At 49.1% G+C, this 16,964-nt stretch overlaps 1 protein-coding gene across 2 annotated transcripts in view; it reads left to right on the top strand.

Annotated features, from left to right (window-relative positions):
• Cplx2 (complexin 2) overlaps positions 1–7,866 on the top strand; it is a 73,666-nt gene extending 65,800 nt beyond the window's left edge. For both annotated transcript variants that reach the window (XM_052727651.1, XM_052727652.1), the window contains 3 exons: positions 2,552–2,670; positions 2,792–2,967; positions 3,803–7,866. In XM_052727651.1, the coding sequence (XP_052583611.1) occupies positions 2,640–2,670; positions 2,792–2,967; positions 3,803–4,000 (405 nt within the window). In that variant the 5' untranslated portion in view covers positions 2,552–2,639 and the 3' untranslated portion in view covers positions 4,001–7,866. The remainder of the gene's footprint in view (positions 1–2,551; positions 2,671–2,791; positions 2,968–3,802) is intronic.
• Positions 7,867–16,964: the final 9,098 nt, after the last annotated feature.

The raw sequence follows: 16,964 nt of genomic DNA, 5'->3' as shown, positions 1-16,964 counted from the left end.
GAACCAAGAAGAGAAGGGGTTGAGGGTACGGTGCATAAGCCAGCAGTTAAACCACAAGGTACTGCTTCCCAGGGAAGGGCGCAGGAGAGCATCTGGTCCCAAGAGAGACTTGCCCGAGTCATGCAGCAAGTCGGGCAGAGCCAAGCTGCAGCCCAGGTGTCCTGCCTTCCAATTTGAATCATCTCAAATTAGAGTCCTCCGTCTTCCACTACCACCTGGTAATTCTTTGAGCTCTATGTAAACACTGCGTAGAAACTCAAGAGTTCCTGAAATCACTCAGTTTGTTCACTGTTCGTTTTCTGTTCTTAGAAATTAAGTCTTCTCCTGAGGTCTAAAATCAATGGGAAGCATCTCAACAGAGCTGGGCAACCTTCAGACTCAGATTTCTGGGTCAGGGTGGGTTCTCTCGCCCTTACTGGAAAGCCCGTGTTCCTTTTAGACTTACTGTAGTCCCATAGATACGTAGTCGGCAATAACTGCCATTTGCGTAAGCTCTGGCTAACATCTCCTGGTGCTTGACCCGAATTTTTTCTCCTTTAAATATCAGTGCAAAGATCATCTTAACACTGCCCCATCTGGAACCAGCTGGTGTGTTTCCAGAGACTCAGCCCCGTCTAGAACCTTTAACCAGTTATGTCTGACGCCAAAACCCTCGGGAACTTTTTCATCTAGTACATTATGATTTTTCTCCACCAAAACAACCCATTAAGTGGTCTAATCCTATAGATACCTTCTTGGATCCCTTATTATGAAAACTCACAGTCTGCTAACTCATTTTGGAAGAAACAGGAGAATCCATCAACGAATAGCCTGTGACCTTGAATTCAACTCGGTTGCAATAACCAGCCTGGTAAAATTCTCTGCCATCATTTCCCCAAACCCTTTTTTTCTTCCTAGAAAGTAATAGAGACTTGAAGTCTATAAGAGATGAAAGGCCCTGGGGGTGGGGGTGGCCTAATCCCAGTTAACCTCCACCCACATCGCATTTAGGACAGTTCATGGGTGCAGCCACACAGAACAGAGAAATTGGCAGCTGCCTTATCTGTGAAAGAATCAGTATAACTCTGGAGCTGGAGAGATAACTCAGGGGTTAAGAGCACTTGCTGTTCTTGCAGAGGACCCAAGTTCAGTTCCCAGCACCCACATGATGGCTCCCAGCCGTCTGTAACTCCAGTGCCAGCAGCTTTGACACCTTCTTCTGAAAGGCACATATGTGGGATGCAGACAAAGACCCATACAGATGAGTTAAAATAAACATTAAAAAAAACATTTTTAAAGAAGCATTACAAGTCAACAATTAAAATAGGAGACCTCTACGCTGGAGCACTGGGGTCATTCTCAGAGGTGGGGGCCCCGGAAGGAGGACCCCATGCTCTAATCTGCAGACCCCTCTACCGCCAGTGGTTAGCCCAGTTTCTCGTACTCTGCATACTGTATTGCAATTATGACTTTATTTGGAGAAAATCTTCTGAGACAAAATAAAAGTGATAATAAAAACTGAAAGTCAGTAATCTAGGGAGAAGGGTAGAAGAACTAAGGTCAGCAGAGAGCTCAGGAGGACCTCCCTCTGCAAAGGCCAGAAGCACCAAGATGATAACATCCCCAATGCCCTCATGTGGTTCAAAATGAAAATCAACATTAAGCTATAAAACACAAAACTATACATATGCTACAATAACAAATAATTTGCTTCTCTATTTGTCTAATTTCCAGAGTCTGGATAGGTTCCCACTCATGCTGGCTATACCTGTTTGTTTGTTGTTTGTTTGTTTGTTTGTTTGTTTGGTTCATGCACCTCTGATTTTCTGGGACCACTTAGCTAGCACATGTTCATTTGCTTGGTGAGTTGAACCAATGGCCCAGCCTGTCTCCTCTCTGCTCTCTGCAGTAGCCCAAGCCCTGCAACTTCCATTTCAGGAAAGAGGAAACTGAAAGTCTAAGGAAAGGGTGTCACTCATTGAAGGTCACATGACAAATGACAAATGAGGATGTCGTTAAAACACAGCTCTTCCAAGCCCAAATTCCAGTCTCATCCCAACACTCCTAGCTTCAGTCAAATTAGGGAAAACATATTCAAATGAAGGCTTTAAAATAGGAACCGAGACTGGAGAGAGAGCTCAGAGATTAAGAGTGCATAGTGCTTTGGCAGAGGACCCAGGTTCTATTCCCCGCACCCACTTGGTGGCTCACAATCATCTGTAACTCCAGTTCCAGGAGATATGATGCCCTCTTCTGGCCTCCACAGGCACTGCACTTACACTGTGCACATATCCTCATGCAGGGAAATATTCATATACACAAAATAAATGAATCTTCTTATAAAATAGAAACAGAAGCTGTCTAATTGCACATCCATGCCTGGCCCATGATACACACTCAATAAATACATCCCTCCTATCTCCTCTTTCTTCCTAACAGGGCACTGAGCCTTACCCTCAATTGGTGATGCCCTGTGAGAACAAGAGTAAGGCCACCATGCGTCAGTCTCTACCTCCCTGCCTGGGAAGAGAGCTTTACCATCTGACCCCTGACCCCACATCCTCTTTTGCAGGTGGACTCATTTCCCGGAGGCAGACCAGCCAGGAGTGCTGAATGCAAATTCAGTCACGGGCTAGGGAGCACTAAGCAAAGCCTGCAGGATGGACTTTGTCATGAAGCAAGCCCTTGGAGGTGAGCCCCATCACCTTCCCCATGTACCCCTGACCACGGGAAAGGGAACCTCACACCACCTGCCTTCTCACCCCAACTGATCACACCCTCTTCCTCCCGTGACCACTCCACATCCCTGTAGGGGCCACCAAGGACATGGGGAAGATGCTGGGAGGGGAGGAGGAGAAGGACCCTGATGCCCAGAAGAAGGAGGAAGAGCGACAGGAGGCCCTGAGGCAGCAGGAGGAAGAGCGCAAGGCCAAGCATGCACGCATGGAAGCCGAGCGTGAGAAGGTCCGGCAGCAGATCCGAGACAAGGTCAGCACCCCCTGAAAGCCCCACCTCTCACTCCCTGAATCCCAGCTCTCCTCTTAGACCCAGTTCTCTCTGAGCCTCACTCTCATCCGGAAAAACGAGTGTCTTTGGAACATGTCCTCAAGGATTGTACAGTAACTATATAAGCACACAGAAAACGCAACAATGTGGCAGGTCCAACATCACTGCCAGAGCCCCTGAGACTAAATAGAAGTGGAATTCAGACTGTGTGGATATTAGAGGAAAGTCCATAGTACCTGAGCACCAGGTATGGAGCTCTACCCTTTGTCATTCATTTAGTGCATGTCTGATAGCACTATGCTGCAAAGTAACACCACAAGTAGCCTTCTGTCAGCCAGCTGTATCGCAAAAATGTGCCTCAGAACATAGGAAGACATTCAGTGTTCAGAACTCAGAACTTAGGGAATTTCAAAAGGACAAAGGGGTATTATCAGTAAGCGTTAATCTTAAAAGAAACCGAGATATGCCCCTTTTTATGTTTTGTTTTGGTTTTTGGAGGCAGGGTTTCTCTGTGTAACAGTCCTGGCTGTCCTGGAACTTGCTTTGTAGACCAGGCTGGCTTTGAACTCACAGACAGCCACCTGCCTCTGCCTCCCAAGTGCTGGGATTACGCCGCCACCACCATCGCCCAGCTTGAGGCATGGTCTTTTATGTTAGTCCTCTACTAAGGACTGGGCTCAGTGCTCCAGGGAAGGCAGCTTTCCTGGAGAGTTTAAAAGTACGGATAAGGAACATCCCCCAAGTCTGAGTGAGTGAAAAAGTCAACCCTCTCTTCCCCTGACTCAACTTCATGCCTTTCTGTCCCTCTCTTCCCTAGTATGGGCTGAAGAAGAAAGAAGAGAAGGAGGCAGAGGAGAAGGCAGCCCTGGAGCAGCCCTGTGAGGGAAGCCTGACCCGACCCAAGAAGGCCATCCCTGCAGGATGTGGGGATGAGGAGGAGGAGGAAGAGGAGAGCATCCTGGACACGGTGCTCAAATATCTGCCTGGGCCGCTGCAGGACATGTTTAAGAAGTAACCCACCCTCCCGCCCCATCCACGTTATGACTTTTTTGTTGGTGGTGGTCTTTCTTTTCTTCTCTCTTTATTCAGTTAAGTATCAGTTCCAAAGGGGAAGACCTCAGTTGGCCTCTGCCCCCTTCCCCAGCCAGGGGCGCCTCTCCCCTCTGCACTCATCCCAGGGTTTCTAGTCTTGTTTCGCTCCCAAATAGCTTGAAAAAGGAAGACAGCTTTACTCCAGCAGGGGGCATTGAATCCAGAGCCAAAGGCAGTGGGTGCCCCTCCAGAAGCCCAAGGTCTGTGTTAGTGTGGTTCCCCCCCCCATACATTCCTTCATGCTCCCCACTGCCAGGAGGACCACTGTCCCCAGCCAGCCAAAGTAATGACACATTCCAGCCCTGCCCAGCATGCTGACCATTGGCCTCTGAATTCCCAGTGGGAGTCCAGGTCAGGGCAGAGGCACTGAGTGGCCTGGCTCTGAGAAAGGCTGTTCACAGTGAGCCTGCCCTGAGAGGGCCTAGCCCTGAGAGGCTCTAGCTGGATCTGGCCAGGTTAGAGTCTGGGCAAGAGGCTTGGGCTGACCCCTTCCCTCTTCCTGGTGACACCCACCCAGGATCACACCTCTCCCCAACCCTACCTTGAAAAGCACGGCCCCTGCCAAGCTGCTCCCTTCAAATGGATCCTCTTCGGACTTTAGCACATCTGTGGAGGAGCCGAGGGCAGGGCAACCCCTTATTCTCCCTCATCTGACTTAGGCCCTGGGACCCCACTGCCAGGCTAGGCCCCAGTTTGCCCAGCCAAGGGGCTGCCCAGGCCCCCAGAAAATACTTTTGGAGCCATCGGGCAGTGATGGTCTGTGCCATGGGACCTGTCATTGGTACAGCCAAACTGCCCCCATTCCTATCCACCCTTCTTCCCTTCCATGTCCTGTTCATGTGCTTCCAAGTCCCCATTGTCCCCAGGAGGACCCTTCTTGGTCAAAGCCCAAGCAGCTGGGGAAAAGCCAATTCCCACCTGACAAAAGACTGTCCATTCGTCCCACTGGCCAAGAATCAGCTCTCCTTGGGGATGTATAGGGCTGCCATCTGTCCTCACACCCCGCATTTTTGAGCTGCCTGCTCTGTGACTTGTGGAGAAATGGAGCAGGGACAGAGGGGGAGGCACAGAAGAGGGATGAACGTGTGAGTCCACACACACACATCAGATAATGAATGGCAGACCCCATCATGCATCTATGTATGGTTAGAGTGTGATGTCTTGAGATCGCATGTGTGTGTTAGTCATCACACCTCTGTGCTAGAGGTTGTTTATATGGTGTACCTTGTGTATATGTGTTTGTGGGATGTGGTGTGCCTGAGTTTCAATTATATTCTCAGTGTGTGCCAGCCATCTCATGTGTTTAAAGATTGCATGTGTTAGCTTGTATATGCATGTATTTTCAAAACGGCATGTGTGTCAAGAGTGCCAGTTACCTGTTAGATGCAGAAACGAGTGTTTGAGAGAACTGTCAGATGGGCCAAGACTGGTGTTCATGTGTGTGGGTCTAAAACAGGCAGTTGAATGCATAAGTATGTGCTTGGACAGCAAGAACCAGAGTAAGATGCCCCCTCCCAACTCTGAGACCATTAGTCACAGGTGGCCACATCTGACAGGAGATCTTACCCTTGGCCTAGAGTCCTCCCACCCTTGGGGGTTTCCTACCTGAGGTCCTCAGAATTCTACTGGGACAGACCCAGGCAGTGCCCCAGGAAGCCATGCTGGGCCCCCACCAGGGCCTATCCCAAAAGCAGGGGCCCAGGAGGGGCGACTTGCCCACTCCCAAAGCCTCTGTCCCGCTGGCCCCATTGTGTTCTGCAGGTTTTCCATTTTAGTGGACTTACGCTTTTATTTCAGAGAAGACATGTGTCTTCCTGTCTGTTTCCAATAGTTAAAGCCATATCAGTTAGACCGCAATACTTTAAAGATGAGACTAAACAATTCATATGTTTAGGGAACCAGAAAAGTCCCCTGGTCTGTCCCTTCTCTAAGGAGCAGGGCTTTGGCAGCTCCAGCTCCTGGGACTTACCCTTCCCCCACACCCCCTTGTGCCCCTGTGTCATCCTATAGGGGGCCAGTGTTTGTGTCTATGTCTGTGATGGGGAGCCATCTTGCACCCCTCTTGTCTGCTTGTTTCTGTCTTCTATCCTGGGCAGGATGGTCATTCTCAAGAGCCTTGGGGTCCTGGGCCAGAGATAGGCAGGGACCAGTCCAGGGGCCCTAGGCCTCCCTAAACCCTGAGTAAGACTCCCACCTGAACGCAGGGATGGATACCAGTGTTAAGAAAGGCCTTCCCCTTGACAGGGACCCTTAGACCTCAAAGGTGTTGGCAGGGTATAGAGCACCAGATGGGTAGTAGAGACCAAGACCCGGGGACCTGCACATAAGCAAGAGAACCCACATGGGCCTGAGGGAATCAGACCCTTCAATTGGTGTCCTTAGTGGTTTCCATGGCCCCTCTGGGTACCCAGAGTGGGCTCAGGGCTTTTCGTCTCCACCCACAGCCCTTCAGCTGGGCTAGCTTAGTCTAGGTCTCAGTCTCCTCTTTTCCATGCCCAGGCAGCAGATTTTGAGGTTCTTTTAGAGGTACGGGTAAGAGAGAGAATTTCTACTTGGTATATATCTGGTTCCACCCACACAAAGCCCAGGGGGATATGATGATTGACATTTCTGACACAGACCTGACTATGGGGAGAAAACAATGGGTGATCCTTAAAGGATGCTGTGTATAACATTTATGGGAGGACAAAACTTGGACACTTGAGCAGGGGAAAGGATGTTTGTTCACCTGATGTGCCTAGAGCAGGAGGTGTGTGTGTGTGGCCCACAGAATGAGCAGATGAATATATCACGCAGAAATGTAATGTGCAAGTGACACACTGAAAAAAGGCTCCAGAATTCACTCACACACACACACACACACACACACACACACACACACACACACACACACACACACACACAGCATGGTAGGTGGCTGGAGATAGAATGAGATGCTCCACTGACATGGGACCTGTGCACTCTTGGGGAAAGCCGCCAGGCTCCTGCGCCTGGGACTCACCATCAGAGAGAAGAAGCAAAGGGATTCTCCGGGTCTCTATGGAGATGACACAGGGTTTCCAAAGTGCATATCCTCCATTTCAGCTCCAAAGCACCGGAAAGTGAGTCCTTGGCAGTGAAGCTTCATGAGTGCCTCCTTCAGTAGAACCGAGAGGTCTGTAGGCCATCCCAGGCATGGGAAAAAGAGAAAATGAGAGAGCAGAAAAGAGAAGTGTTGTGGCCCAGAGCCCCCTTAGACATGGTGGGCAAACCAGCCGTCCTAAAGACTTGTGGCTAGAGTAAGGATGGCATGGCATTTCCAGCCCCAAGGGCTAGCACCCAGCTAGTAAAGTTGCCCAACCATAGCACCCTGTTCCATCTGCTAAGGTTCAGCCATCCCTTGACTGTATTGGGAGGCCTGGGGATCAGACTGGCTCCCATGGGAAATGCCTCCCAGCAAATGTCCCCCGCTCTAGTCCCCAGTCCTGTTGTCCCACCTTCTTCACCGGGAGAGAACAGAGGTGCTCCTCCTGGCCCCGGGGGGGGGGGGGGGGGGTGGGGAGCCCCACTGAGACCCAGCTGAAATGACCATCCTGCTGATGTGGGGAACCCCTTTCCCACAATTGTGCTCTCTGTCCTTGTTGCTCTGCTTCCTTTAAATGTGTCAGTATCTGGGGGAGGGGAGGGCCACCCCCCTGCACTCCCTTGAACCTGACCAAAAGCCATGGCTGTGCTCCCCACTTTGTGTGATGCAAATGCTCAGATGTACAAAACCAACCATGACAACAAAGAAAAAGACCTTGTACAGCAGCTTCCATCTGTCTGCCTCCTTCTGTCCGTTAGCACCAGCAGTGATGGGAGACAACCAACACAAACAGCTCAAGGCAGCCCAACACGCTCTATGTCTCACCCCCAGCTTCCAGCCGGGACACTGTAGAAATGGCCCTGGAAATCAATGGAGGCTAAAGTTGGGGCAGGCCCAAGTTCCAGGATCACTCTGCCTCTGAAGGCCGACTCTGCAATCCCAGAGGAGGGCTTGTGCAGGCTGCCCTTCTCTACCAGTTCCTTGGGGTGTGCCATCCCGAGAACACCATGAACACAATAGATGGGCAAATGTCTATCAGTAGTTCATTCCACAACATGGATGGGGCCTTCCTTCTGGGCCTGGGAGGCTTGCGGGAGGCTGAGGACACACAGAGAGGACAGCACTCAGCATTCCTCTTGGACACACACACAGCTTGTTGAGGGCTCAGTCTAAGACCCCTTTTGCTTCCATGCCCCCACTTCAGATCAGTCCGAAGTGAGGCCCATTTCTCTCGGGCTTCTCAGCACTTCCCATTGTCATACATGGGAAGTAATGTCTGTCCCCACATACTGGTCTACCTCTTCCTTTCTCTCCATCCTTCTCCCTGACACCCCAGCCCCAGCTAGAGGGTCTATCTAAAATGCAAACGTCAACATGTCACTCCCTGCCCAGTACTTCCACCTGCCTATAGGATGGTATCTATCTGGCAGACAGTATCCAGATGATCAAAATGGCCCTGTATGATATGACTCCAATGATTCCAACCTGCTAAGTCAAAGCCACAGGAACCTCAGTGTTCCATGAGCACTCAGACCCCCTCCATTCAATGCTACATCACATTTGCATAAACCCCTCGGCCCTCGTAACCTCGGCACAATCCTCAAGATCTAGCTCCTGTCACTCCCCTCTGCACAGCCCACTGATATAGCTTCCTGTCTCTTGACCAGAGCAGGATCTGTTACCATGCACACAGAGCACAAAACATCACGGCTTTGTGTTGCAATAAAAGCCCCAAGCATACAGACGGGCGCTTCCACCCAGCAGAGTGATCTTGAGCAAGACACTTAACCCCTGTGAGCATCTTCTCACAAGGGAAATGGAATGATAACAATTATTCTAACCTCCACTGTTGTAGAGTAAGTAGAGTTTTTCACAAATGCCCTTATCATTGAGTACTAAGCACTCATTAACCAGCACTGTAAAGTCTATTTTTAAGATATATGAATACACACATCTCCCCAACGACTGCAATCTCCGTAAGGACAACACATTTGTTACCTCCCAGTGTCTGTGGGTTAGGAGTCTGGGCACAAGGTTAGCTGGATTCTCTGCCTTCAGGTCTTCATGAGGATGCTAGCAAAGTGCAAGCCAGGGCTGGGGTCCTCATCAGAAGGCTCAGCTGAGCAAGGATCACCCCCAAGTTCACACAGTTGCTGGAAGGATGCAATTGATGGATGTTGGCTGGAAAATATCCCATGTTCCTTGCCATGTGGGCCCCTCCATGGAGGCAACTCACAACATGAAGCTTGTTCCACCCCAGTGTGAAAACCAAGGTAACTCTAGATGAATCTGCTAGCAAAATGGAAGCCACAATTTTCTATCACCTAATTGCAGAAGGATGTGCTGTGTGCTATCAGCTAGAAGCAATTTCAAGTTCTTCCTACACTGACAGGGAGAGAACCGCACCAAAGTGAGAATAGCAGGGCTGAGCCCAAAAGCTCCCTCCCTCAGGAAGGGTCAGAGCCCCTGACCTTGGCAGGCAGCGTCTTGGGAGGTGAAGATGTCTCACAGAGGTGCAGCGGCCATTGGTGAGTTCTCTGTGGAGTTCTGCAAGACAAAGTCCAGGCCCAGACCATGGGAAAGAAAGAGAATGAGGACTTCAGAATTCCCTGCCAGAATTCCCTGCCAGTCACACAAGACACTGCCCCATAAAACCTGGCTTTGTGACAGCTTAGTCACAAACAGACAGTCAATTCTTCTCTCTTTTCCTTACAGTGCACCTGTGTACTGGTGGGTAAACACTACCACCCTCCTGGTTGTAATCGTGAAGTTTTTCTCCTAAGTGTCTTAATCCCCTTAGTTAAATCAAACATCTGCTATGTGCTTGGCACTGCACTAGGCACCGAGAATACCAGGCACACAACCTGATCTAGCTGACCAACTACTTAGAAGGGGAAGACAGACCGTACCCCGCCGCAGTGTGTCCAGTCACTCACGTGTGTTTTGGCCTTTGGTGAAGGCTCCCTTGAGGAGGCAACAACTAAAATGAGTCTCAAATGAGGAGGAGACAGCTTAGTGGGGAAGGAGAGCACTCTGGGTACCAAGAACAAAGGCAAAGGGAGAGGTGGAGACAAAGGTAGTTCCATACAGGAGGCTGAAAGGGTGAGATGTCTGCCGGAGCCGTCTGAGCTGTTGGTGAAAGCTGAGTCTGGGCAAATGCAGTGCCAAGCAGTAAAATTTGGGCTCTACCTGCAGGCCACCAGGAGCCGCTGAAGGGCACTAAGGTGAGAAACCACAGGAAGCACAAATGGCATTTTGCGTGGTCTTGTATCCCAGATGGAAAGGGCGTTGACCACTGACTTCACCACAGGACCAAAAGATCTTGAAGTCAAGAAGCCTAGAGTGGGCAGGGGATTAAAGTCCAGCCCACTCTCCTATTCATTCAGGAATCCCTCTGTGCCACCCTTGGATGTGGGTACTTTTGTGTTTGCACTCCTCACAGTGTCCTGGAGCTCACTCTAGTTTGAAAGCTCCCTTCTTTCTCTAAACTAAAAACTGCCAGGAGGCAGAGAGTTAATGAAACCTCCTTCGATATCTCACTAATTGACTGCAAAGCCCAGCTTCTAGACCATTCACTTAGCACTTGTAATTAATTGGGGTTTCTTGCCTGATCTGAGAGATGATTTGATACTGCCTGAAGACAATCTTTTCTCAGTTAGGCTCCTCCAGCTGGAGACATCCCTCACACCAGACCTCTGCATGCATGCTGACCCGGGTATAAATTCAGACTCCAGTCCTTCCTCCTTGTGAGAGCTCAGGCAGGTCATCCCCAGCTCCAAGCATAGAGCTGACAAAAGTTTTAGACTCAGAAGGTTGGATGAGAGCTGGCATCACCATATCAGTCTCCAGACCCAAAGCATCCATCCATCCATCCATCCACATAGAGGCAGGCCCAGGGCTCTTCATCTCTTGGTTATATCAATTCCCTGTGTGTTCACTGTGAGACAAACTTGGAATGACCCTATCTGCGTAATGGTCATGTTGCTATAATAAGCTAGGGAGGAAAAAGGAACCCCCCTCCCCTACTCAGAAAACACTTGCTCTATGCCAACCATAAGAACTGATTGCTTTAAATACATGACCTATCTCAAAAGCAATCTGTAAGTTCAGCATTATCCCCACCTTATACAACAGAATGAGAAGCTTCCTTTTCCTGGGGACACAAAACAAGCCAAGAGGATAATGAGGAATAACTTTCTCCTTCAAGAATTCCTCTTGTATCTTAAAATGATAGCAGTGTGTCACAGTTATCTACCTGCAGGCACATACAAATGGCCCCCAACTTAGTGGCTTCAAGCAGTAAACATTCATGTTCCTTTGGGGCCATGAACTCTGGAGTGGGTGCCCTGGTGATTCACATGGGGACCTATCATTAAGTAGCCATCAAGAGAGCAGCCTGAATTACTGGGAGTGGTGGTGCATGTCTTTAATCCCAACACTCAGGAGGCAGAGGCAAAAGGAGCTCTGAGTTTGAGTCCAGCCTGGACTACATATCGAGTTCAAGACCTGCCAGGAATACATAGACCTTGTCTCAAAACACACACACACACACACACACACACACACACACACACACACACACACACACACACACAACAACAACAACAACAACAAAGATGGCAGCCTGGGCTACAATCTTATCTGAAGATTCAACTGCCCAAATGTGTCCAGATGACACACCTCTGAGACAGCTAAATCACAGCTGTGACAGTTCTGGCTATTGGCAGGTCTCCTTGCCAGGGAAGCCTCTTTGCAGAAACTTTTGAATGCCCTTCCATCACAGCCTCCCCAGGAAAGAATCATCCAAGAGAAGCAGGTGGAAGCTGCAGTCTTTAGGACTTAGCTTCAGAACCTCACACCTCACACCGCTGCTTCTGTAGTATTCTGTTGGTCCCCGACACCGGCTCTGACTCAATGTGACTCATACTCTGCACAGTATGAATCCCAGAAAGGAAGATGGCTGGAGACTGGGACATGTTGGGGGTCACCTACTTCACAATATGTACCTCGACCTACCTTACAGATCTTTCTTCATTGATCCATTCATACAGTAGACGTTTCCTCATTCCCTTCTCTGTTCAGCAAACAGAGGCCTTCCCATGCTCATAATCTAAGTTAGGCCTACCTTTAGACTTGCATCTGCCAAAGTCATGGGAGCTTGGAGTCGGTGTATACAAAACAAGACACAGCCAAGCACCAGGAGAAAACCTTTGGATTTTTTCCCAGGAAGCCTTGTTTGGAACTTGGGAGTCATTCAACACTAGATATTGGGTTTCACCTCTTAGGAGTTGCATGGCAAAAGGATAAGGCCTGTGACAACTAATTAGCCACAAAATGTATTAAAATGCCTCTCCCAGGCATCAACTTCTCAGTCCATGATACCTAAGACTATGAATACTATAGATCTTCATCAGGCATGGTGGCTCATGCTTATAATCCCAGCATTCAGGAACCTGAAGCAGGAAAATTGTGAGTTCAAGGCCAACTAAGGCTACATAGTAAGTTCCCAGACCAGCATGGGCTACATAGCAAAACCCTACCCAAACAGATAAACAAGCTTAAAGACTATTAATATTGCAAGTATAAATAAATTGAGATTATAACACGCCCCCCCCCCCAAGCCTTGGAAGAGAACACTGGGTTCTTGGACCCAACACTGGCCTTCAGCTCATGCCTGCTACCTCCTCCCATAGACTGGCTGAGCCCTGACTTGGCTCAGACAGCCCCAGGCTCCCTGGCTGCCAGCCCTAATCAGCAGCTCCAGCCAAGACCTCAAATTGATTTGCCATCGTTTAGCTGGAAAACAAGAGCTCTTCTTGACTCGCAGCCAAAATCCATTCTGTGATAGCAAAGTAATCACCTCCATAGTGGGTGTCCAGAGAAAGTGATAGAGATCTGGAACAAAAAGTCTCCATCCAACCACCCAGAAGCTGAGGCCAACCGCAGCTCCATCTCCAGCCCCACTCCTTCCTTCTGCGTGGGTGTGGGCAGCCTGCCATGTGTGTCTTCCCATGGGAGTGCATGCCCACCTGCACTTCACATGGCCAGATACAGTGGCTCTCGGACTTAATAGTACAGTGGAATAAACCTGGGAAAAATCTCCTAAAAAATACAATGATGCCCAGCTTCAGACCCACCCCCCCTTCTGGTTCAGTTGGTGTGGTGTGCAGCCTGGGCACTGGGGTTGTTTAAGAACCCCACAGATGGCTCTTCTAGCAGCAAGGCTGCAGAATTCCTACATACACAGTACTTGCTACCCCTGGCTTCACGCACCTCTGCATTATTTATTCAGTCATTCCAACATGACCATAGAGAACAAGGTCATTGAATAACATAGAATTGATATTCTAGTCAACAAGCCTGACAAGGAACAGTAAAATGCAGAGCATGTCAAATAGTACATGTCTGAAATGTCCCACAAGGCCAGAGCCCTTTTCACAGGACATATGAATTGCTCGTGGACCTGACCTGTGTACTGCTGACCAATGTATGAGCCCAAAAATTCAGACTGAGCCATCGGCTTAGCCATACCATGATCACTCCCTCACCAATTCAGATGCACCCCCAACCCTGACCATACTAAACCTTAACATCAAGCACAGGGGAGGGCTGAAGTCCCATGATAAACCAGAGCCCTGGTTCATGTTTGCTCCTGACTGTTCATATGCTCAGCCTGCAAATTCTCCAGGAACCCAATGCTTACTTCCCCACAACAGTCCCGCTGGCCTTTTTTAAACATTATTTTATTTCATGTATATGAATGTTTTACCTGTATGAATGTCTATACACCACATGTGTGCAGTGCCCACAAAGGCCAAAAAATGCCATCAGGTTTCCTAGAACTGGAGTCACAGACAGTTGTTAGCCATGATGTGGGTGCTGGGAACTGAACCCAAGTCCTCTGCCAGAGCAGCAGGTGCTCTTAACCACTGAGCCATCTATCCAGCCCCCCTCTCTCTAACTTCTTATGGAACATAAGCCCTCTCTGGAGCCCCTGCAGCCCTGCTTCAAATTCTAAACATCACTCTTGCCCACAACCTTCTCTACAGAAAACACACTATGTTTTCTAAGGACAGTTACTACTAACGTCTGCAAGCACAAGAAAGCAGATGGGCTAGACAGATGGGGAAAGCCTCCACGTGAAAAGGTTGTAGGAGCTGGAAGGTCCCTTAAAGAGCATCCAATCCCACCCTTCCTTCTACAGAAAGGCCTAGAGACATCAATAAGTTGCTCAATATCACACAGCAAAGGGCAGCAGATCCAGGAACACTGTCCATGCTCCCTAGGACAGAGTGGGGACTGTCATTCATCTGGTGCACAGCAACCAGCATTTCCTTTCGGAATCTACCGTCCCCTGTGCCTGCTACCGATTTGGATTAAACACACCCTAATCAGCCTGAGGTTTGGGTGGGGTGAAGTGGGGTGGGGTTGGAGGCAGGTGAGGGAGCAAGGCACAGTGAGGTTTGCAAGCAGGTGAGGCTGCTGCGATGTGGGAACCTCAGGTGGCCTGAAGATGAAGCCAGTCCGAGACAAAGACACCTGTGAGCTGGAAAGAAGTAGAGTTACAGGAACATCACCTGCACCCCACACCTGGAGAAATGCCTCTTCACAGCTTCCCCCCCCCCCCCCCGTGCATCAATCAATTCCTCTTGAAGGAGATCTGCCTTTGTCTCCAGGGAATACGTTCCAAGGCCCCAGGGGAACTGGACCCTTAGATAGTGACAACTCTGCATAGAATGTCCTTGCTATACATGGACACCTGTGATAAAGTTCTACACATAAATTAAGCACAGTAGGGCATTAGCAACACTAATTAATAGTAAAATGGAATGATTATAATACTATACTGTATTACAATTGCCAGCATTACTACCCCTGTGCTTTGGGGCCATTGCTTACTTGGGGCCAAGGCTTGCTTGAACACAAGCCCTGTGACTCTGCCATGGTTAGTCTGATGAGATGCCTGCCAGGCACCAGATAGATGGATGATAAGCACCGCGTGGGCACATAGAACAGAGATGGTTCACAGCTGAAGGGCAGTGCCAAGCAGACCTGGAAGAGCGTATAACTTAGAACTTCGACATTGTTTCTTTCTGTTCAGGGTTCTCAGACTTTAGTTAACATGAATAACTGAGAAGCCAGAATGTAAAACGGCAGACAATCGGGAATTCTCTACCTCAAGCCAGACTGGGTTGTCTTCCCATCAGTGTCAAGCTTATCACCTCAATGGGAAGTTCCTTCTGGCTCTCCCTATGCCAAACACTCCTACCTGCATTAAACTTTCTGCTTTCTAGGGCTGGAAAGGCATCTCAGCAGATAAGAGTACTTGTTGCTCTTGTAGAGGACTGGGGTTCGATTCCCAGCACCTACTTAGTGGGTCACAACCAGCTATAACATCTATAACTCCAGTTCCAGGGGATCCATGGTCCCAGGTACACACGTGGTACACATACGTATATGCAGGGAAAACACTCACACACATAAAATAAAATAAACAAATCTAAAAACAAAACAAAAAACAAAGACCTGCTTTCTCATCTCCACTGTCCTGATGGCCCTAACCTTTGGAATTTCAGAGAACATCCTCCTCTCCCACGTGGTCACTAGCTTCTGTACTGGCACTGTGGTGGGCAAAACAATGTCTCCTTCCTCAAAGACAGCTGCATCTTAATCCTGAGGCTATGTGAATTTGGTGTTGCCATACATACCACGTAGGAATTAAGGCTGCAGATGAAATGAAAGTCACTAAGGGTCCGACCCTAAAATAGGGAGCTTACCCTGTTGTGTCCAACTGGGTTCAGTGTAAACACCAGTGATGTTGAAAGTGGAAGAGAGAGGAAGAGGAGGGAGGAGAGACAGTGTAAGTATTCAGCCCAACACTTCTGAGGCCAAGGGCCAAGGAAAGTGAGTGAGTTCTAGGAGCTGGAAAACACCAGCAAGCAGGTCCTTCCATCAGTGTCCAGAAGGGAGAGAGACAGCCTGTCCACACTTGGATTTCCACCCAGTGAGACTGAGCCTGCCTGGTTGCTAACCAGAACTGGTAGAGAATGGATTGGTATCATTTTAGCCACTAAGTTTGTGGTCATTTGTTACAAAAGCAATAGAAAACCAACATTGCATCAAAAAGCCCTGATGTGGGCCTTGGAGAGATTGATTGACAGGCATTCTATTCCTTCCTGTAGTCATGGCTAAGCAACAGGCACATGCCTGGCTCCAAGCTGGGTGTTGGAACCTCATGATGAACACCACACCAGCCTGGGCCCTCCATGCTCTCATAGTCAGCTAGAGGACAGAGCTAAATCTATAATTCTGGAAGTGTAAAGGATAATACCTGTAGCTAGAGTTTTCCTGCCTGGCCCACAGTCAGGACAAATCTTTGTCACCCACCAGTCCCACAGTCACTCAGACCTGACCAAGTAAACACAGAGACTTATATTGCTTACAAACTGTATGGCCATGGCAGGCTTCTTGCTAACTGTTCTTATATCTTAAATTAATCCATCTCTATAAATCTATACCTTGCCACGTGGCTCGTGGCTTACCGGCATCTTCACATGCTGTTTGTCATTGTGGCGGCTGGCAGTGTCTCTGACTCAGCCTTCCACTTCCCAGTTTTATTCTCCTCCTTGTCCTGCCTATACTTCCTTCCTGGCCACTGGCCAATCAGTGATTTATTTATTGACCAATCAGCAACACACTTGACATACAGATCATCCCACAGCAGATACCAGAGCCCTTTACATGGGCATGAAGGGAACACATTCAGGGGATGTTTCATAGAGGAGTTTGAAGCTTCACTCACTCTCTTATGAGCTGAGATTTA

The sequence above is a fragment of the Peromyscus californicus genome, unplaced genomic scaffold (assembly GCF_007827085.1).
Source record: "Peromyscus californicus insignis strain IS unplaced genomic scaffold, ASM782708v3 Scaffold_8__1_contigs__length_139910024, whole genome shotgun sequence".
Lineage (NCBI taxonomy): Eukaryota > Metazoa > Chordata > Mammalia > Rodentia > Cricetidae > Peromyscus > Peromyscus californicus.
Note: the sequence above shows the minus strand (reverse complement) of the source record. Positions and strands in the feature narration are given on the sequence as shown.